At 38.0% G+C, this 22,509-nt stretch overlaps 1 protein-coding gene across 4 annotated transcripts in view; it reads right to left on the reverse strand.

The window, feature by feature from the left end:
* Window positions 1-22,509, reverse strand: part of LOC311077893 (protrudin-like) — a 148,966-nt gene that overhangs the window by 125,661 nt on the left and 796 nt on the right. For 3 of the 4 annotated variants that reach the window (XM_084106528.1, XM_084106527.1, XM_084106529.1), the window contains exons 2-5: window positions 3,218-3,331; window positions 2,840-2,935; window positions 2,476-2,571; window positions 1,656-1,751 (exon numbers count right to left, since the gene is read on the reverse strand). In XM_084106528.1, coding sequence (XP_083962654.1) covers window positions 1,656-1,751; window positions 2,476-2,571; window positions 2,840-2,935; window positions 3,218-3,331 — 402 coding nt within the window. The remainder of the gene's footprint in view (window positions 1-1,655; window positions 1,752-2,475; window positions 2,572-2,839; window positions 2,936-3,217; window positions 3,332-22,509) is intronic. The other variant, XM_084106530.1, reaches the window with a different exon arrangement.

Below are 22,509 nucleotides of genomic sequence, written 5' to 3' on the forward strand. Positions count from 1 at the left end.
CAATGTGCATTTACGTTCAAATTGTAACATATTTAATGGCATGGAATTTCAGTGTAACTAGTGTTAGCTCACTGTCTTAGCCTTTTTCAGTGCATTAGGTGAGGTAAACTTAATAGTAGAGATTCTCATTTCTTTATCAGAACACAAAAACTGGTACTGTTTTGGAGAGAAATTGGGTATTTTTTAATCTCTCTATTAAACCCATCTCATGGTGTGTGATGCTGAAATATCGTGTGAGTTTCTAAAGGTTTTTGAATTCTTTGCACAGTTATGAACATTGATATTTTATGTGCAACAATAGCATGCACAGGCTCAGTGCATTTTAAAAATTTGGATGATATTCTTCAATATTTCTGACAAAGATAATGGGAATTACAGTATGTGCAATGTTTTTTTACTTTATTAATGGTAGTGCACAGTGTTTATTATCAGGGGGTAGAATCTGCAGCTCAGTATCACTACTCACTACTCATGAGTACTTTTAAATAAGCTACTTTTTTACTCTTACTCAAGTAGTTATTTGGACAAGTACTTTTTACTCTACTCACTCTACATTTTTTGGAATGTAATGGTACTTTTACTTGAGTATGTTTTTTCAGTACTCTTTCCACCACTGCCTCTGACACACTTGACCAAAATTCTAACACGAGACCACTAGGGAATACAAATGTTGATAGCAGATCTATGTATTTATTCACTGATGTGAAGAATCTCGAGACTAACAATATATTGTATTATAGTCAGTGTTGGGTAAGTTACTTTTAAAAAGTATAAAGTTATAAAGTTATAGTTACTAGTTACTTCTCACAAAAAGTAACTGCTTTATTAACTGAATTACATCATTACAAAAGTAACTAATTACCAGGGAAAGTAACTATTGCGTTACTTTAAAAAAAAAAAAAAGTTTAAATATAAGAAATTTCTTGGATACCCCTAATATGAAATGTTAAATGAATGAAATGGACACTAAATAGAACATCTTATTATTATAAAACATTGTACACTAATCTACACTATTTTAATGTTGCTGTGGGACAATGTGAGAGACACCTATTAACTTAAATATTAAAATATTATCATTACTATAGTGGAACAACAAAACACAATAGATGGTTTAGAACTTTTAATATTTATTGCACAGACCACAACTGGCCAACAAATAAGTCTAAAAATAAATTATGCTTCTTAAGAAATGTACCAAAAATAAATAAATAGAAATAAAAAATATACATACACATACACTATTTGTGCATATAATTAAAATTATAAAACTAACACACATTTACAACTGGTAGACATACTGTATAGCCTACTTGAAATATTTTCTTCCTCACAATAGTATGTTTAACAAAAAGTGCTCTCAATAATAGTATGGTACAATGGTACAATGTACCAACATAAATAATAATAATAAAATATAATCTTTTGGGGGTTTATTTTTATAACCTACAGAGAACGTCATCATCAGAGGTTATTTTAGCCAAATTCTAATGATTTAACTGATTTCTGGACATCGTAATGCTGCAATACATTTCTTATATAGCATTGTATCAGCAATTGCACTGAAATGCATTACATACAGAAACTTTAGTCCCTTTACAGCATTAATAATGAACAATTTTCTAAGTAAGATAATTGTTTAGTAAAGCACTTACCTAAACCCAGGATCAGTGTGTCCGCTAAAGTCATGTGGAGGATCCATTGACCAGTCACTCTTCATGGACACACAGCTGGGGTCTGGAGGATCTGGTCTGTGCATTGAGATGAACACAAGTGAATGTAAATCACACTCTTAAATTCATGACTTTAGTAATAAACTGATTTATTACATGGACTGTCATCGCCAGTGGCCCATGCATATCGCGTCACTAAAAATCAGTGGTAAAACGTGAGGAAATGCTAGATTTTTTTTATAGCTGGCAAAGTTAAAGTCTAATGAAATACACTGACACCTTATTTTTGTCCTTTCAAAAGTAACTGAATGCTCTGCTACATATATTAGCTTACATCTACTACACGATATCATAGTTTGACATGTCTGTCATTGGAAAGTTCCATGTGGTGTCATGAATAATTAAGAGCAAGTGTCTTCTCATTGGATAAGAAAACTCAGTCACATGAATAATTATGAGACACCGATGAGTCATCAAAGTACTACAGTGCACTGCCACGTCACTGTGACGTGGACACGATGAAGGTTTTAAACCCGGAAGATGAAAATAGCGTAAAAAAACTAAAATTTAACCATTTTCCCCCTACTATTAAATCTAACAGATGCTAACATTGTCTTCAATGGTGTTCAACACACACACCTCTGTTAAAAACTCATAAAATTTGGTTTAGGGTTTCATGATCCTTTAAATAACTTCTGAAATGCATTACATACAGGCACTCAAGTCCCTTTACAGCATTAATAATGAACAATTTTCTTAAGATAAATAAATAAGTAAGATAAATGTTTAGTAAAGCACTCACCTAAACACAGGATCAGTGTGTCCACTAAAGTTATGTGGAGGATCCATTGACCAGTCACTCTTCATGGACACACAGCTGGGGTCTGGAGGATCTGGTCTGTGCAGTGAGATGAACACAAGTGAATATAAATCACACTCTTAAATTCATGACTTTTGTGATAAACTGATTCAGGTGACTGAATTATTCCATTAATATTTATTATGCTGTTGGAGATTTACAGCAAATGCACATCCACATATCTGAGCTGTTAAGATCTTTTAATTAATAACATCTGAAATGCATTACATACAGACACTTTAGTCCCTTTACAACATTAATAATGAACAATTTTCTTAGTAAGATAAATGTTTAGTAAAGCACTCACCTAAACACAGGATCAGTGTGTCCACTAAAGTTATGTGGAGGATCCATTGACCAGTCACTCTTCATGGACACACAGCTGGGGTCTGGAGGATCTGGTCTGTGCATTGAGATGAACACAAGTGAATGTAAATCACACACTTAAATTCATGACTTTAGTAATAAACTTATTCGGGGACTAAATTATACCATTTATATTTATTATGCTGTTGGAGATTTACAGCAAATGCACATCCACATATGTGAGCTGTTAATTAAGATCTTTTAAATAACTACTGAAATGCATTACAGGCACTCAAGTCCCTTTACAGCATTATTAATGAACACTTTTCTTAGTTTCAACACAGATGTAAAAAGATAAATGGTTTAGTAAAGCACTTACCTAAACCCAGGATCAGTGTGTCCACTAAAGTTATGTGGAGGATCCATTGACCAGTCACTCTTCATGGACACACAGCTGGGGTCTGATGACTTTGATCTTTGCATCTGGACTGAACTGAAACAGAACATGAAGGGAATTCATGGAAATCACAAAATGGAGCCATTTAGCATGAAAATTTAGCAAGTCTTACAAACTTTTAATTCTTCATGGTAGGGTAAGGCAATTTATTTCATAAACACTTTTTGTTATTATGGTTAAAACTATAACCAATAATAGTAGTGGTCTAAATATTAAAAATGTACACATATCGCCTGTGGAAGTCTCAGGACCAGGGCGACTCAGAGCAATTGTCCTCTAAACCATCAGGAATCAATAAAAAAAAATATGCTGTGAACACCACCACTCGAAATGGGGTCTCGCCCACTCAACGCGCATGCCCGCATACACCGTAATGATGTCATATTTGCAGCGCACCATCGCGTTTGTGCAGAATCGGCGAGGATAAACCAAACTTCAGGCTATGCAGAGTTGTGGACAGACAGTCACGAGCACCACAAACAAATAGCAGCTGTGATTGGCCAAAATGCTCTGTTCGACTTTTCTGGGACCCTCTACTCTTCCCTGTGGATGACCTCTGACCTACTTTCTGTATCTGAATTTCTGTGATTTGAATTTTAGAATATTGAATTTGATGTTACGAATTTCTTCGTCATCTTGAAAACTTGATGCTGTATTTTTAAAAACTGGATATTTGCAGTCTAATTCAGAACAAAAAAAATCCACTGATTGAAAATGCATGTCTATAAAAATTCTGCTATAAAAAAATTTCAATTGTTAAATTTTAAATGTTCAATATTCAAGTATTAAAAAATCTAATTCAGAACTATGTAAAATGCCACATAATATTCAATTGTGTTACATAACAGTTCAATTCAATTAATTTACACAATTCAAATAGTTTTGTCATATTATAACCTCCATACAGCCACCTTTTACGGTTCCTCCTAAAACCAAAACAAGCTTATGCTGCGTTCACATCATAAGGTTATGACGTGAACGCAGCATTAGTATGGAAGGCGAACAGGGCCAATTCTCTTTAAATGAAACGCGTGAAATTTGACCACGTCAACACGCACTGTTTGTCCGCGTTAACGCGGCAATTTTTTTACGTGTTTCTTTTGTATATGTAGACACGCACATTCTGGTTGTGTTAAGGCGTCAGTTTTCGCTGTGTTACTTTAGTACGTGTAAAGACGTACAGTTTTACCATATTAAGACGACCAATTTGTACGTGTTTCTCAACGCGCACATTCTGGCCATGTTCGAACTTGTAATATTTTTATTTTAAAACAGACTTACCTTGAGATTTACCCACATTTTAATCCTTTAGTTTATTGTGGCCTTGTTTTATCTTAAGTGCTAGAGTAAATTAATAAATGTTACATTGTTAATTAAGTAGCCTAAATGCGTTCCATATTATAAATTATAATTTATTTATATGGGTTATTAAATGTTTGTTTTAAGTTATTGGCCTATCATTTTCAAAAGTATATAACTTACACAGAATAACTGAATAACTGAACACACACACATACATTTATTCACTTTCACATAAGGGGCCCTATCTTGCACCCAGCGCAATTGACTTTGTACACCGACGCATGTATCATTCCTATTTTGCACCCGCGCACAGCAGACTTTTCCCTCCACAGAAGCACGTCGCTAAACTAGGGAATGAACTTGCGCTCCCTGGGCGGTTCAGCGCAAAAAAGGAGGCGTGTTCCGGCGCAAACGTTCCTTCATGCTATTTTGCAGGTTTAGAAAACAATTGCGCCACTAACCAGGAAAAAATTGTTTAAAGTCAGTGGCGCGTTGCGCATGTTATTCATATGCTATTTCAAGGGCGCATGCTTGGCCATAATCAATGTAGCGTGTGCACAACGCGCACTTTGATTCTCTCATCTACACAGAAGCAGCAGTTTTCATTTTTGCAAATCATACATTATTACGATAGATAGATAGATAGATAGATGGATAGATAGATAGATAGATAGATAGATAGATAGACAATTTATTATAAAAGCATACATCTAGCTTACACATTTACCCAAATTATCATACGCCTTTTTAACCGAAGTTAATTTGGGTGGGTTTCTCCATCCCCAACGTCCCTGACGAGAGCGTTGCTCTCCTCGGCTGTGAACCGCTCCTGGCGCGCGCCTGGCAAATCCGCCGTTATAATAGGAATCCGCTTTAGAACAAGCGCGCCTGCTCTTAAAGGGAATGTGAGATGACGCTCTGATTGGTTTATTTCACGTTACGCCCAAACCACACCTATGAATAATGAAGCTCTTCAGACCAACCCATTTTAGATTTGCGCCTGGCGCAAGAGTCATTTATCCCGCCGGGAAAATAGCAACAGCGCCAAGACCCGCCCACAAAGTTACTTGTGCTTTGCGCTTTGACACTTGCGTTTCAGATCGTTAAAATAGGGCCCAATGTTTTTGTACATGAGTAAAGTGTCTGTTTTATCAGTAAAAGCCAATAGCCAACTGGATAGAAACAAACTTCTTAAAATTCATTTTCACTTTGTGAATCACAAGTGGTGATAAATGTTTTTAAAGTCTAAAAACTGTAACTATTTTAAACACAAATGGAGACATGAGTTCTGCTATGACCCTTTAGTTCCCTTATCGAGTCGGTCCCTCGACATTACGCATGGGGGAAATCCATTTTCCTCGAAATGCTGAAGCCTGATTTGAATAACTCTTTTGCTAGCAAATAGCCAATGGCGCCCACGCCCTCACCTGATTGGCTGACATACTCCAATATAGGTGACATCGGGCGCCAAAAACCTCAGAATCTTTCTTCTTCACCTGGAGCCTGTTTTCGCCGTGGATTCACGCAAACAGAGTGGACAAAGTGGATTATCCCCTCTCACGTTCCGGCGGATTTTTGCTTTAAAACGAAGAAATGTCTCTTTGCCGCACGTGGGAGGAGCGATGAACTCATCCGGTCATGGCGCTCCCCTCACTCAGCCCAAGCCCATGCACAGGGTACCCAGCTGCTGACAACAGTGGAAGGGGCGGAGAAATTGTCGCGGCCCACCTGTGTCCTTCTCCTGGATGGAAAACTGCCTCATTGCCTTCCAGGCCATGTAGAGCCACTGCCCACATCGCCGAGAAGGCATATATCTCAGCTGGACATGCAGCATCTGCCCTTCACACGATGGCAATCCTGCAGGTCTTCCAAACTCGACTCTTGGGGTCCCTGGACGAGGAAGGCCACGACCCCGAGTCTCTCAGGAAGCTGCACACGGCCACAGATCTGGCTCTGGCCGCCTCTAAAAAGGTTGTGCAGGGTATAGGCCGTAATATGGGCAGCCTCGTGGTTTTGCACCGTCACCTGTGGCTGACGTTGACGGAGATGCGCGATGCTGAGAAGAAAACAGCTCCTGGACACACTGGTAAGCCCATCGGGTATTTTCGGTGTTGCATTCGAGGGGGGCGAGGCGACTAAATCCTCCCCGCCTTCGCCAGATGCCAGTTTGGGACCTATCGTTAGTGCTCTTCGACCCACCCTTCGAGCCAGCCGAATCTAGCGACCTTAAAGTGCTCTCGATTAAGATGGCACTACTGCTCGCACTAGCCTGCGGGAAACGAGTGGGAGACTTGCATGCCCTGTCAGTGAACAGTGAATGTATGCAGTTCGGACCGGATGATTGCATGGTCAGACTCATACCCAGACGCGGCTACACACCGAAGGTGCTCTCAACACCGTTCAGAGCTCAGGTGATTACAATTTAAGCATTTTGTGCCACTGAACTAGACACCAATTCAGTGTCACAGAAGCGCGTATGTGAACAGGACTAGCCAGTTTCGAGCCAGTTTGTGGAAGCTGTGCAACTAGCTTATGCTTCCCGAGGAACAGATTGTCCGATAGGAGTTTGTATTCGCTGTCAAAGTGACGCCAAAATGAATGGGAGTCAATGGGATGCTAACAGCAGGTGAAGGCTTGTTAGCCAATGGCGGCTCCCGGGGGTACCTTCAAAATAATATGAAACGCTGCCCCCCTGTGCCTCATCCCTGAATGAATCAGCCATTTGAATGAATCGTTTGAATAAATGACTCAATGACTCACTCATTAAGACGGTCACCTGCCTCCTAATGGTGGTTTAAAAATATTATTTCTATATAAAAAAATATTTATTTGTATATTCAATATACAATAATCTCATTACATTATTTAATGCAGTTTAATTTGATTGGTAACAGTCCTTTAGCATCTTATTATTCTATTTTAATTTATTGATCAAATTTAAGAATTTTAAATGAAAAATGAAGCATATATTTAAAACGATTAGGGAAAAATGCTCTTTATAAAGGTTAAAATATCATAAATATGCCGATTTATATATGTTAAAGCTGACTGAACAGTGATGAGAATACTGATTCAGAGTAAATTATATTTACAACACACACACAAACCTGGACAAACAAATGTTTTTACTCGGACAAGTGAATGAAATCAAATGAAAAGGCTTAATGTTGAGCCCTGGTGTTACAGAGGAGGCTTCCGTACCGCCTCCTCCGCACCACCGGAGGGATCCGTCTCCTGAATATTAACCATCTCGTTTTGAACTCCATTTCCCATAATGCCTCTCACCTGGGACTGATTGCGCAACACACCTGCACCTCATTTACACACACATATAAGCCACTTCCACACACCACATCTCTGCGAAGTCTTGATTTGCCCTGGCTGTCACTACTGAGCGTTATTCCCCGTGTTTGCTTCTTGTATTACGGACCTTGGACTGTTTCACCATTTCCTGATTGTTTCTCTGCCTGGCCTGACTTGGATTGTTTATTGGACTCTGATTATTGCTGCCTGCCCTGACCTCTGCCTGTTATACGGATGTTCTCTGTGATTCCTCCATTGATCTGTCTGCTGTTGTTGACCCTGCCTGTACGACTATTCTTAATAAAGCTGCAAATGGATCCTACTGAGTCTGGTGCTTCGTTACAGAAGACTTCGCCAAAACCCGATCCAGCAGCGGTAATGCAACTGTCCACAGAATTGTCAGCTCAAGCTTCACAACTCACGTTGCATCACCACCAGCTTAATCATCTGACGACGCTTACTGAGGAGCTTGTCAAGGAGCTACAAGGTCTCTGTGCGTTAGCGGCTAATGCTCCCTCTGTGCAATCTCAAGAAGTTTCTCCACCCACTGTGAGTACTCCAGTTAACCCTCGACTAGCCTTTCCTGAAAAATTCGACGGCACCTCGACAAAATGCAAAGGTTTCCTGCTTCAATGCACACTCTTCGTCGATCAACAACCATCACTTTACTCCAATGATTCCACCCGAATTGCATTTGTATGTTCACTACTCACAGGAAGAGCATTAGATTGGGCCACTGCTGTCTGGGGACCAAATGGGTCATCTTTCACATCCTTCAGGGCTTTCCTTCGACAGTTTCGCAGCGTTTTTGAGCATCCTACTGAGAGAGGAAGTGCTGGCGAACAACTGCTCAATCTTTCCCAGGGAAGAAGAACAACAGCAGAGTATGCATTAAGCTTCCGCACGCTCGCTGCACAAACCAACTGGGTAGAAGATACACTAAAGACCATTTTCAGAAAGGGATTAACTGTTGTATTGCAATCTGAGCTAGCCTGTCGGGATGAAGGCAAAAACTTGAATCAATACATCGATCTGGCCATACAAGTTGACAATCTAATCCGTTCACGACGTTCTACCCGAACATCACATCGCTCCTTCCAAGAATCAACATCCGATCATGAACCGATGCAAGTTGGTTTCACTCACCTCACGCCAGAAGAACGTGAACGAAGAATGCAGAATCACCTGTGCTTGTATTGTGGTCAGTCTGGACACATGAAGTCTTCCTGCCCAGTTCGTCCTTCGTCCAAGTCTCCACCGGTGAGTTCAAATGTTAAAACACACACAACTGTATCCAGTCTCACTCTACCGGTGCGCCTGCTGGTCCAGGGTAATTCTATTTCAACCACTGCTTTAATAGACTCAGGAGCAGCGGGGAACTTCATCTCTCACAAATTTGCTGTACAGTGTAAACTACAACTGAATCCCTGTCATACCTCCCTGACAGTGGAGGCGCTAGACGGGCGACCCCTTGGTGAGGGCAAAATTCACCGCATAACGGAAGAAGTCAAGATGCACATTGGATCCCTACATTCCGAATCCATCAAATTCTACGTCATCCATGCTCCACATCATTCCATCATTCTCGGGTTTCCTTGGTTACAGACGCACAATCCGCACATCTCTTGGAGAGACGGTCAGATTATTCAATGGGATCACACTTGTCACAGTCAATGTCTATCCAAAGTCACGCGTATATCCTGTCCAGTCCCAGTTCCCTCAGCACCAGAGCCAGAACTAGAAAACTTACCATCCGAGTATGCCGATCTCTCTGAAGCTTTCAGCAAGAAAAAAGCCTCACAACTTCCTGAACATCGCTCGACTGATTGTGCCATCGATTTAACTCCCGGTACCACGCCCCCAAAGGGAAGAATATTTCCTTTATCCCAACCTGAATCCGAAGCCATGAGGAACTACATAGAAGAAGAGCTAGCTAAAGGTTTCATCAGACCTTCCACATCTCCAGCAGCCGCGGGTTTCTTCTTCGTGAAAAAGAAAGACGGAGGGCTTCGACCATGCATCGATTACCGGGGGTTGAATGAAAACACGGTCAAGTTCAGATACCCTCTACCACTTGTTCCAGCCGCCTTAGAACAACTCCGTCAAGCCAAATATTACACCAAACTAGATTTACGTAACGCTTACAACCTGATCCGCATCCGCGAAGGTGACGAGTGGAAAACAGCATTCTCAACCACTAGTGGGCACTATGAATACCTGGTTATGCCCTTCGGCCTGGCTAACAGTCCTTCCGTGTTCCAGTCCTTCATGAATGACATCTTCCGGGATATGCTGGATAAATGGGTGATCGTATACATCGACGACATCCTGATCTACTCCAACTCCATGGAGGAGCACATCTGTCAGGTCAGATTGGTCTTACAACGTCTGATTCAATATCAACTCTATGCCAAGGTCGAGAAATGTGAGTTTCATCAGACGAGCATGTCTTTTCTGGGGTACATCATCAGCCAAGAGGGGGTAGCTATGGATGAGAAGAAAGTCAAGGGAGTCTTGGACTGGCCATTACCCCAAACCATCAAGGAGCTACAACGTTTTCTGGGGTTTGCGAACTTCTACAGGCGGTTTATAAGAAACTTCAGTCTCATAGCCGCTCCTTTGACTGCCATGACCAAGCGTCACACTGCTCGTCTGCACTGGACCACAGAAGCACAGCAAGCGTTTCAGGATTTAAAGACACGGTTCACATCAGCACCCATTTTACGTCATCCTGATCCTGAACAACAGTTTATTGTAGAAGTAGATGCTTCCAATACGGGAGTAGGAGCTGTCTTATCGCAACGACAAGGTAATCCAGCCAAGATGTACCCTTGTGCTTTCTTTTCCCGCAAACTTTCTCCAGCCGAACGTAACTACGATGTGGGCAATCGTGAATTGTTAGCTATGAAACTAGCTTTGGAGGAATGGCGCCATTGGCTGGAGGGAGCAAGTCAACCGTTCATAATTCTCACCGACCACAAGAACCTCGAATATCTACGATCCGCCAAACGTCTTAATCCCCGCCAGGCCAGATGGGCTTTGTTCTTCACCAGATTTAATTTCACTGTCACATATCGACCAGGCACCAAGAACACCAAAGCTGATGCTCTCTCCCGTCAAACCGAAGAAACAACCCAAAATCCCACTCCTGAAACCATCCTTCACGAACATCTGCTAGTAGCTCCCGTTCAATGGGATATCATCACCGAAATTCAACAAGCTAACCTCCAAGTACCACCTCCCGCTGAATGTCCAGCGAATCTCCTCTTCGTCCCAGATCCACTACGTCCTCGGCTCCTCGATCAGGTACACTCTTCACCAAGTTCTGGTCACCCTGGAATCACTGCCACCATACAATTACTCCAAAATCGCTTCTGGTGGCCCACTCTTCTGTCAGATACCATCAAGCATGTTCAGAACTGCACCAATTGTCACACCTCCAAATCACTCCGAAAATTACCTGCTGGTCTCCTAAACCCACTTCCCATACCTCAACGTCCCTGGTCTCATATCGCCATTGACTTCATCACTGACCTACCCAATTCCCAAGGATACACCACCATACTCACCATTGTGGATCGGTTCTCCAAGGCCTGCCGATTAATCCCTCTAACCAAACTTCCCACTGCATTCGAAACAGCAGAGCTCCTTTGCAACCAAGTGTTCAGATTTTATGGCTTACCTGAAGATATAGTATCTGACCGAGGACCTCAATTCACCTCCAGAGTGTGGACAGCATTCTTCAAGCATCTAAATGTCAACATCAGCCTTACCTCAGGTTACCATCCTCAGTCAAATGGTCAAACTGAACGCCTTAATCAAGACGTCATCCGCTTCCTCCGATCTTACTGCCAACAACATCAAGCTGATTGGAGCAGATATTTGTTCTGGGCCGAATACGCCCAAAATTCACTGGTCAAACCCGCCACTGGCATAACTCCCTTTAAATGTATACTTGGTTTCCAACCACCTCTCTTCCCCTGGTCCGGCGAACCCACAGAACTTCCATCCGTCACCGAATGGCTACACAAGAGCGAGGAGGTCTGGAATCAAGCACACACTCACTTACTCCATGCTGTCAGACGACAAGAGCAACAAGCCAACCGCCACCGCCGTCCAGCTCCAGAGTATCACATCGGCCAATGGGTATGGCTTTCCACCAGAGATCTACGACTCCGACTTCCATGTCGCAAACTCAGTCCCAGGTATGTTGGTCCGTTCCAAATTGTTAAACAATTATCTCCTGTATCATTTCGATTAGACCTGCCCGCTAATTATCGTATTTCTCCTACTTTTCATGTTTCCCTGCTAAAACCTGCCGGTGGTCCGAGGGGAGAGCCGGAGGAGGGGGCCGCCTCTCAGACTCCCCCACCTATTCTGGTTGACGGCGAGGAGGTGTATCGTGTGCACAAGTTGCTTGACTCTAGACGTCGGGGTAATATTCTCCAGTATCTAGTTGACTGGGAGGGGTTCGGTCCGGAGGAGCAATCCTGGGTCAATTCAGGGGATATCCTGGACCCCACACTCACTGAGGAGTTTCACCGGATGCACCCGGAAAAACCGGCCCCTCGACCTCGTGGAAGGCCCCGGCGTCGTTTGCCTCCTCGCGTCAGGAGCCGCTCGCAGGGGGAGGGCTCTGTTACAGAGGAGGCTTCCGTACCGCCTCCTCCGCACCACCGGAGGGATCCGTCTCCTGAATATTAACCATCTCGTTTTAAACTCCATTTCCCATAATGCCTCTCACCTGGGACTGATTGCGCAACACACCTGCACCTCATTTACACACACATATAAGCCACTTCCACACACCACATCTCTGCGAAGTCTTGATTTGCCCTGGCTGTCACTACTGAGCGTTATTCCCCGTGTTTGCTTCTTGTATTACGGACCTTGGACTGTTTCACCATTTCCTGATTGTTTCTCTGCCTGGCCTGACTTGGATTGTTTATTGGACTCTGATTATTGCTGCCTGCCCTGACCTCTGCCTGTTATACGGATGTTCTCTGTGATTCCTCCATTGATCTGTCTGCTGTTGTTGACCCTGCCTGTACGACTATTCTTAATAAAGCTGCAAATGGATCCTACTGAGTCTGGTGCTTCGTTACACCTGGTATATTTTTATTATTATTATTATTATTCATTTATTTATCCATAAACCTGTCTTTAGGAAGCCATAATTTCCAGTGGCAAGAATATGAAATTAATGATGAATGAAACCTTTGGACAGGGTTTAAATTAAGACAGGAGTATGCCTTAATCTAGTTAATCGTGCATTTCTTTTCTTTTATTCCACAGCTGATGTGTGCAGTATTTTTATTTATTTTTTATTGCTTGCATTAAAATAATTTTCTCTTGTTTTGTTTTTTAATTGCAGTCTTTTTCTTCTGCCATTCATGCTCATCAGCTCCATGCAATCTTAAGCTTTTCTTGGTTCAGCTGTACACAGTCTGAAAAGGTTTTTTGGCAGTTTGCTAAAATAAAAGAGCCTTTCTAAGAGCCATCGTTTAAGCTGTTGAATTTTCTACCTTGAGAAAGAACGTTAACGAACAACTTAAAAGGGCATGACAAATCATGACATAAGACTGACATCACTCACAACGTACCAATGTATTATCCCTCATGAACAAATATAACATCTGATGTTTGCATACATGCATACCAGTATACCATTACGACATCGTTCATGAATAAACATGACATCTGATGTTTGTATATGTACCAACGTACCATCACATCACATATGCAAATGTAGTCTCAAATACAACAATTTCATTGGCTGCTGTGCGTGCTGTCGCGTTAACACGGACAAATGGACAAATCACGTTTCGTTTAAAGACTTTTGACCCCGATCGCTTGCCATACTTAAGCTGGTTTTGGTTTTAAACCTTTTACAGTCTATGGTTTAAACGCATAAATCTGAGTGTTTTTTTTTTTGTTGTTGTTTTTTATTCAATGCCACAAGAACAAGGGGTATTACATATTCACAATATCATATTAACATTAGCTGCCAGGAAATGAAAAAAAACGTTTTACTTAAAATCCAGTGCTTTCAAAGCATTACATGTTTTCGTTGCTTTTTTGTTTTTAGCTTGTTCCAAAATATGTACATATAATGTAAAGTAATTTATAAAATGTGGAAAATTTGGTTTACCTTGAGCCCACTTCTTTTTATGTATATGGTATTTTCCTAATAAAATAAATAACTGTATAATATGTTGTTCTTTACATTCAAAATTGTCAATCTGAGTATAAAAAAACACATAAAAAACACAAATTTCCATCATACACTTCAGTTTTATATTAATAAAGTTTTCTAAATCTTTCCAAAATAATCTTGAGTAAATACAGTGAAAAAACAGGTGCAAAATTGTTTCTTTTTCTAGTGCACAAAATTCACAAGTAAATGAAATATTAAGCTTAAATCTTTCCAAAAAATGCTTAGCAGGATAAATTCTGTTAAGTATTTTGTAAGACACTTCCTTAATTTTGTTATTGACACAAAACTTCCTTGGCAAATTCCATGTTTTAACCCAAGAGATATCAACAAATAAAGAAGACCAAAGGAATCTTGCTGCAGGAAAAGACACAGAACCAAGAGCATTCCTTATAATCTTATTGCTACATTTTTGTTTTAAAACATCAACATTATCAATAAATAAATCGGAGTGTGAGGACATGAACAGCTCCGGGTATTACGTCACGGGTCTCTCAAAATTATAATTTTGAGACTAGATGGTAAAGTTCGTAGACAAACTTTAAGTTGGCTTGAAAAAGCCTAGCCAGAAAGTTTGAAAAAGTTTTAAACTGTTCTAGCATGGTTTACCATGATTTACCATGATTTACCATGTTTCTAGTATGGTTTACCACATTGCTAGCATGATTTACCATGTTTTAACATGACCATGGATGGTTGGACGGATAGATCAAGATTAGTTAGAATGAAAGAAAGAAAGAAAGAAAGAAAGAAAGAAAGATTAGTTAGAAGAAACAAAGAAAGAAAGATTAGTTAGAAAGACAAAAATGTTTGAAAAAAGAAAGAAAGAATGAAAGAAAGATTAGTTAGAAAGAAAGAAATGTTTGAAAAAAGAAAGAAAGAATGAAAGAAAGATTAGTTAGAAAGGAAGATTAGTTAGTTAGAAAGAAAGATTAGTTTGAAAAAAGAAAGAAAGATTAGTTAGAAAGATTAGTTAGTTAGAAAGAAAGATAAGCATGAAAAAGAAAGAAATATTAGTTAGAAGAATATAGATTAGTTATAAAGAAAGAAAAGTTAAAAAGAAAGTAATAAAGAAAAGTTAAAAAGAAAGAAAGAAATATTAGTTTGAAAGAGAGAAAGATAGATTGGTAAGAAAGAAAGAAAGAAAGAACGATTAGTTAGAAAGCAAGATTAGTTTGAAAAAAGAAAGAAAGATTAGTTAGAAAGAAAGAAATATAGATTGGTTAGAAAGAAAGAAAGCTTATTTAGAAAGAAAGAGATAAAGATAGATTGGTTAGAAAGAAAGAAAGCTTAGTTAGAAAGAAAGAAAGAAAGAAAGAAAGATTAGTTAGTTAGAAAGAACGAAAGATTAGTTTGAAGAAAGAAAGAAAGATTAGTTAGTAAGAATGAAAAAGATAGATAGATAAGTTAGAAAGAAAGAAGGATTATCTAGAAAGAAACATTAGATAGATAGATTAGTTAGAAAGAAATATAGATTAATTAGAAAGAAAGAAAGATTAGTTAGAAAGAAAGATAGATAGATTAGTTAGAAAGAAAAAGATAAAAGAGATTAGTTTGTAAGAATGAAAGAAAGATAGATTAGTTAGAAAGAATGAAAGAAAGATAGATAGATTAGTTAGAAAGAAAGAAAGAAAGATAGATAGATAGATTAGTTAGAAAGAATGAAAGAAAGATAGATAGATTAGTTAGAAAGAATGAAAGAAAGAAAGATAGATTAGTTAGAAAGAATGAAAGATAGATAGATTAGTTAGAAAGAATGAAAGAAAGATAGATTAGTTAGAAAGAATGAAAGATAGATAGATTAGTTAGAAAGAATGAAAGAAAGATAGATAGATAGATAGATAGATAGATAGATAAGTTAGAAAGAATGAAAGAAAGATAGATAGATTAGTTAGAAGGATAGATAGATTAGTTAGAAATAATGAAAGAAAGATAGATAGATTGAAAGAAAGATAGATAGATTAGTTAGAAAGAATGAAAGAAATATAGATGGATTAGTTAGAAAGAATGAAAGAAAGATAGATAGATAGATAGATAGATAGATAGAAAGAATGAAAGAAAGATAGATTAGTTAGAAAGAATGAAAGAAAGATAGATAGATAGATAGATAGATAGATAGATAGATAGATAGATAGATAAGTTAGAAAGAATGAAAGAAAGATAGATAGATTAGTTAGAAGGATAGATAGATTAGTTAGAAATAATGAAAGAAAGATAGATAGATTGAAAGAAAGATAGATAGATTAGTTAGAAAGAATGAAAGAAATATAGATGGATTAGTTAGAAAGAATGAAAGAAAGATAGATAGATAGATAGATAGATAGATAGATAGATAGATAGAAAGAATGAAAGAAAGATAGATAGATTAGATTAGTTAGAAAGAATGAAAGAAAGAAAGATAGATTAGTTAGAAAGAATGAAAGATAGATAGATAGATTAGTTAGAAAGAATGAAAGAAAGAAAGATAGATAGATTAGTTAGAAAGAAGGAAAGAAAGATAGATAGATTAGTTAGAAAGAATGATAGATAGATAGATAGATAGATAGATAGATAGATAGATAGAATGATAGATAGATATATAGATAGATAGATAGATAGATAGATAGATAGATAGATAGATAGATAGATAGATAGAAAAAATGAAAGAAAGAATAGATAGATAGATAGATAGATAGATAGATTAGTTAGAAAGAATGAAAGAAGGAATGAAAGAAAGATAGATAGATAGATTAGTTAGAAAGAATGAAAGATAGATAGATTAGTTAGAAAGAATGAAAGAAAGATAGATAGATAGATAGATAGATAGATAGATAGATAGATAGATTAGCAAGAAAGAATGAAAGAAAGAAAGATAGATAGATAGATAGATAGATAGATAGATAGATTAGTTAGAAAGAATGAAAGAAAGATAGATAGATAGATAGATAGATAGATAGATAGATAGATAGATAGATAGATTAGTTAGAAAGAATGAAAGAAAGATAGATAGATTAGTTAGAAAGAATGAAAGAAAGATAGATAGATAGATAGATAGATAGATAGATAGATAGATAGATAGATAGATAGATAGATAAGTTAGAAAGAATGAAAGAAAGATAGATAGATAAGTTAGAAAGAATGAAAGATAGATAGATAGATAGATAGATAGATAGATAGATAGATAGATAGATTAGGTAGAAAGAATGAAAGATAGATAGATAGATAGATAGATAGATAGATAGATAGATAGATAGATAGATTAGTTAGAAAGAATGAAAGAAAGATAGATTAGTTAGAATGAAAGATAGATAGATAGATAGATAGATAGATAGATAGATAGATAGATAGATAGATAGATTAGTTAGAAAGAATGAAAGATAGATAGATTAGTTAGAAAGAATGATAGATAGATAGATAGATAGATAGATTAGTTAGAAAGAATGAAAGAAGGAATGAAAGAAAGATAGATAGATAGATTAGTTAGAAAGAATGAAAGATAGATAGATTAGTTAGAAAGAATGAAAGAAAGATAGATAGATAGATAGATAGATAGATAGATAGATAGATTAGCAAGAAAGAATGAAAGAAAGAAAGATAGATAGATAGATAGATAGATAGATAGATAGATAGATAGATTAGTTAGAAAGAATGAAAGAAAGATAGATAGATAGATAGATAGATAGATAGATAGATAGATAGATTAGTTAGAAAGAATGAAAGAAAGATAGATAGATTAGTTAGAAAGAATGAAAGAAAGATAGATAGATAGATAGATAGATAGATAGATAGATAGATAGATAAGTTAGAAAGAATGAAAGAAAGATAGATAGATAAGTTAGAAAGAATGAAAGATAGATAGATAGATAGATAGATAGATAGATAGATAGATAGATAGATAGATAGATTAGGTAGAAAGAATGAAAGATAGATAGATAGATAGATAGATAGATAGATAGATAGATAGATAGATAGATTAGTTAGAAAGAATGAAAGAAAGATAGATTAGTTAGAATGAAAGATAGATAGATAGATAGATAGATAGATAGATAGATAGATAGATAGATAGATAGATAGATAGATAGATTAGTTAGAAAGAATGAAAGATAGATAGATTAGTTAGAAAGAATGAAAGATAGATAGATAGATAGATAGATAGATAGATAGATAGATAGATTAGTAAGAAAGAATGAAAGAAAGATAGATAGATAGATAGATAGATAGATAGATAGATAGATAGATAGATAGATAGATTAGTTAGAAAGAATGAAAGAAAGATAGATAGATAGATAGATAGATAGATAGATAGATAGATAGATAGATTAGTTAGAAAGAATGAAAGAAAGATAGATAGATAGATAGATAGATAGATAGATAGATAGATAGATAGATTAGTTAGAAAGAATGAAAGAAAGATAGATAGATTAGTTAGAAAGAATGAAAGATAGATAGATAGATAGATAGATAGATAGATAGATAGATAGATAGATAGATAGATAGATAGATAGATTAGGTAGAAAGAATGAAAGATAGATAGATAGATAGATAGATAGATAGATAGATAGATAGATAGATAGATAGATAGATAGAATGAAAGAAAGAAAGATAGATTAGTTAGAATGAAAGATAGATAGATAGATAGATAGATAGATAGATAGATAGATAGATAGATTAGTTAGAAAGAATGAAAGATAGATAGATAGATAGATTAGTTAGAAAGAATGAAAGATAGATAGATAGATTAGTTAGAAAGAAAGAATGAAAGAAAGATAGATTAGTTAGAAAGAATGAAAGATATATTAGTTAGAATGAAAGAAAGATAGATAGATTAGTTAGAAAGAATGAAAGAAAGATAGATAGATTAGTTAGAAAGAATGAAAGAAAGATAGATAGATTAGTTAGAAAGATAGATAGATAGATAGATAGATAGATAGATAGATAGATAGATAGATAGAAGTTTATTAGTACATAGAATAGTAGTTTAATTGAGTCTAGGGCTTAGGGAGTTTAGATTTGAGTTTTTGGCTGGTACACTAATGGGCCACCGTAGTCTTGGCTCAATTTGAACAGTCTGCAATGAAAGTCTATAGGATTTTTATGATTTTTAATATGAATTTTTAAGAAAACTGAAACTCAAATCAGTCTGAAAAGATATAGCACACCAAGTCAGAACAGTCTGAAGGTCTGACCCGAGTTTGGTGGTCATAGATTTAACGGTCTAGGAGGAGATACAGTCTAAAATTTGGCTCAGAAGAAGAAGAATAATAACTAGATGCGAAAGTTCGTCGAGACAAACTTTAAGTTGGCTTGAGAAAGTTTGGACCAGAAAGTTTTTTGCTAGGCGGTTGCTAGGGTATTCTGAGTGGTTGCTAGGCGGTTGCTAGGATATTTCTGGTGGTTGCTAGGGTCTTTTGGGTGGTTGCTAGGCGGTTGCTAGGGTATTTTGGGTGGTTGCTAGGGTGTTCTGGGTGGTTGCTAGGCGGTTGCTAGGGTGTTCTGGTTGGTTGCTAGGCGGTTGCTAGGGTTTTCTGGGTGGTTGCTATGGTGTTGCTAGGCGGTTGCTAAGGTATTCTGGGTGGTTGCTAGGTGGTTGCTAGGGTATTCTGGGTGGTTGCTATGGTGTTGCTAGGCGGTTGTTAGGGTGTTCTGGGTGGTTGTTATGGTGTTGCTAGGCGGTTGCTAGGGTGTTCTGGGTGGTTGCTAGGCGGTTGCTAGGGTGTTGCTAGGCGGTTGCTAGGGTGTTCTGGGTAGTTGCTATGGTGTTGCTAGGCGGTTGCTAAGGTATTCTGGGTGGTTGCTAGGCGGTTGCTAGGGTGTTGTTAGGCAGTTGCTAGGGTGTTCTGGGTGGTTGCTATGGTGTTGCTAAGGTATTCTGGGTGGTTGCTAGGCGGTTGCTAGGGTGTTCTGGGTAGTTGCTATGGTGTTCTGGGTGGTTGCTAGGCGGTTGCTAGGGTGTTGTTAGGCGGTTGCTAGGGTGTTCTGGGTGGTTGCTATGGTGTTGCTAAGGTATTCTGGGTGGTTGCTAGGCGGTTGCTAGGGTTTTCTGGGTGGTTACTATGGTGTTGCTAGGTGGTTGGTAGTTGTCACAGATGGTTACTATGGAGTTTTGATATAGTTGTTTGCATGATCTTGGCATGATTTAGCACTTAACTAATCGCTATTAGCATGTAGCTATTCACTGCTAGCATGTGTAGCATGTTGGAAGTGCTGTTTGCTAGCATGAGTCAAAAGAGCCAAACCTAATCTCTATACGATGTTCTGATACAGAGATATAGGTCTTGCAAAACGGTTGCTAGGGTACTCAAGTTTGGTTGCTATGGAGTTGCTTGGGAGCTGGGAGCTTTAAACGTAAGAAGTTTAAAGTTGTTTGAAGTTTAAAGTAGTTTACAGTAGTTTGAAGTTTATGACAGATAGATAGATAAGTTAATAGATAGATAAACACACACACACACACACACACACTAACTCGCTCACACACTCACTCAGACACACACACACACACACGCACACAAGAGTTTATGAGTTTAGAGTTCATAAGTGTATGAGTTTTTGAGTTTTGAGTTTATAAGTTTAAATGAGTTTAGAGTTTATAAGTTTAAATGAGTTTAAGAGTTCAGAGTTTATTAATTTATGAGTTTAATAGTTTATAAGTCTATGAATTCATGAGTTTATAAGTTAATTAGTTAATCTCATACACTTATTCTAATTATAAGTGTATGAGTTTAGAGTTTATTAGTTTAAATGAGTCTCAATGGCTCATATAGTATATAGAACGGCAGTTTGGTTTAGTCTTCAAGGTGTTTAGATTTAAATTTTCGACATACACACACACACAAGCACGCACGCACAGACTCTCACTCTCTCTCTCACACACACACTATCTCTCTCACACACACACTCACTAACTCACTCACACACACACAGACAAGCTCATTAACACACACACACACTCTCTCTCACACACACACACACACACACACACTCAGAGTTTATATGAGTTTAGAGTTTACAAGTGTACAAGTTTTTGAGTTAAGAGTTTATAAGTTTAAATGAGTGTGTACGAGTTTTTGAGTTTACACACACACACACACACTCACACATAGACACACACGCTCTCTCTCTATCACACACACACACACGTTTTGAGTTTAGAGTTCATTAGTTTAAATGAGTCTCAATGGCTCATATAGTATACGGCAGTTTGGTTTAGTCTTCAAGGTGTTTAGATTTAAATTTTCGACATACACACACACACAAGCACTAACTCACTCACACACACACAGACAAGCTCATTAACACACACACACACACACACACACACTCTCTCTCACACACACACACACTCACGCACATACACTCACATGCACACACTCACACACACACACACTAACTCGCTCTCACACATACACAGACACGCTCACACACAAGACACACACACACACTCTCTCTCTCTCTCTCTCTCTCTCACACACACACACATAGACACACACACACTCTCACACACACACACACACACACACACACACACACACACACACACACTCACTCTCTCTCTCACACACACACACACACTCAGAGTTTATATGAGTTTAGAGTTTATAAGTGTACAAGTTTTTGAGTTAAGAGTTTATAAGTTTAAATGAGTGTGTACGAGTATTTGAGTTTACACACACACACACACACACACTCACACATAGACACACACGCTCTCTCTCTCTCACACACACACACACACACACACGTTTTGAGTTTAGAGTTCATTAGTTTAAATGAGTCTCAATGGCTCATATAGTATATAGAACGGCAGTTTGGTTTAGTCTTCAAGGTGTTTAGATTAAAATTTTCGACATACACACACACACACAAGCACGCACGCACAGACTCTCACTCTCTCTCACACACACACACTATCTCTCTCACACACACACTCACACACACACAGACAAGCTCATTAACACACACACACACACACACACACACAAACACACACACACTCACGCACATAGACACACACTCACTCTCTCTCTCACACACACACACACACTCAGAGTTTATATGAGTTTAGAGTTTATAAGTGTACAAGTTTTTGAGTTAAGAGTTTATAAGTTTAAATGAGTGTGTATGAGTATTTGAGTTTACACACACACACACACACACACACACTCACACATAGACACACACGCTCTCTCTCTCTCACACACACACACACACACACGTTTTGAGTTTAGAGTTCATTAGTTTAAATGAGTCTCAATGGCTCATATAGTATATAGAACGGCAGTTTGGTTTAGTCTTCAAGGTGTTTAGATTTAAATTTTTGTCGGTTTGAATTTTTTAGAACTCCCCAATGTAAGTCAATGGGAGTTTTTGAATGAGTTTTTTCGAGTTTTGATCGTCATTTGTAGGAAAACCGTAAGTC

The sequence above is a fragment of the Abramis brama genome (genome assembly GCF_963993115.1).
Source record: "Abramis brama genome assembly, chromosome: 2".
NCBI classification, from domain to species: domain Eukaryota; kingdom Metazoa; phylum Chordata; class Actinopteri; order Cypriniformes; family Leuciscidae; genus Abramis; species Abramis brama.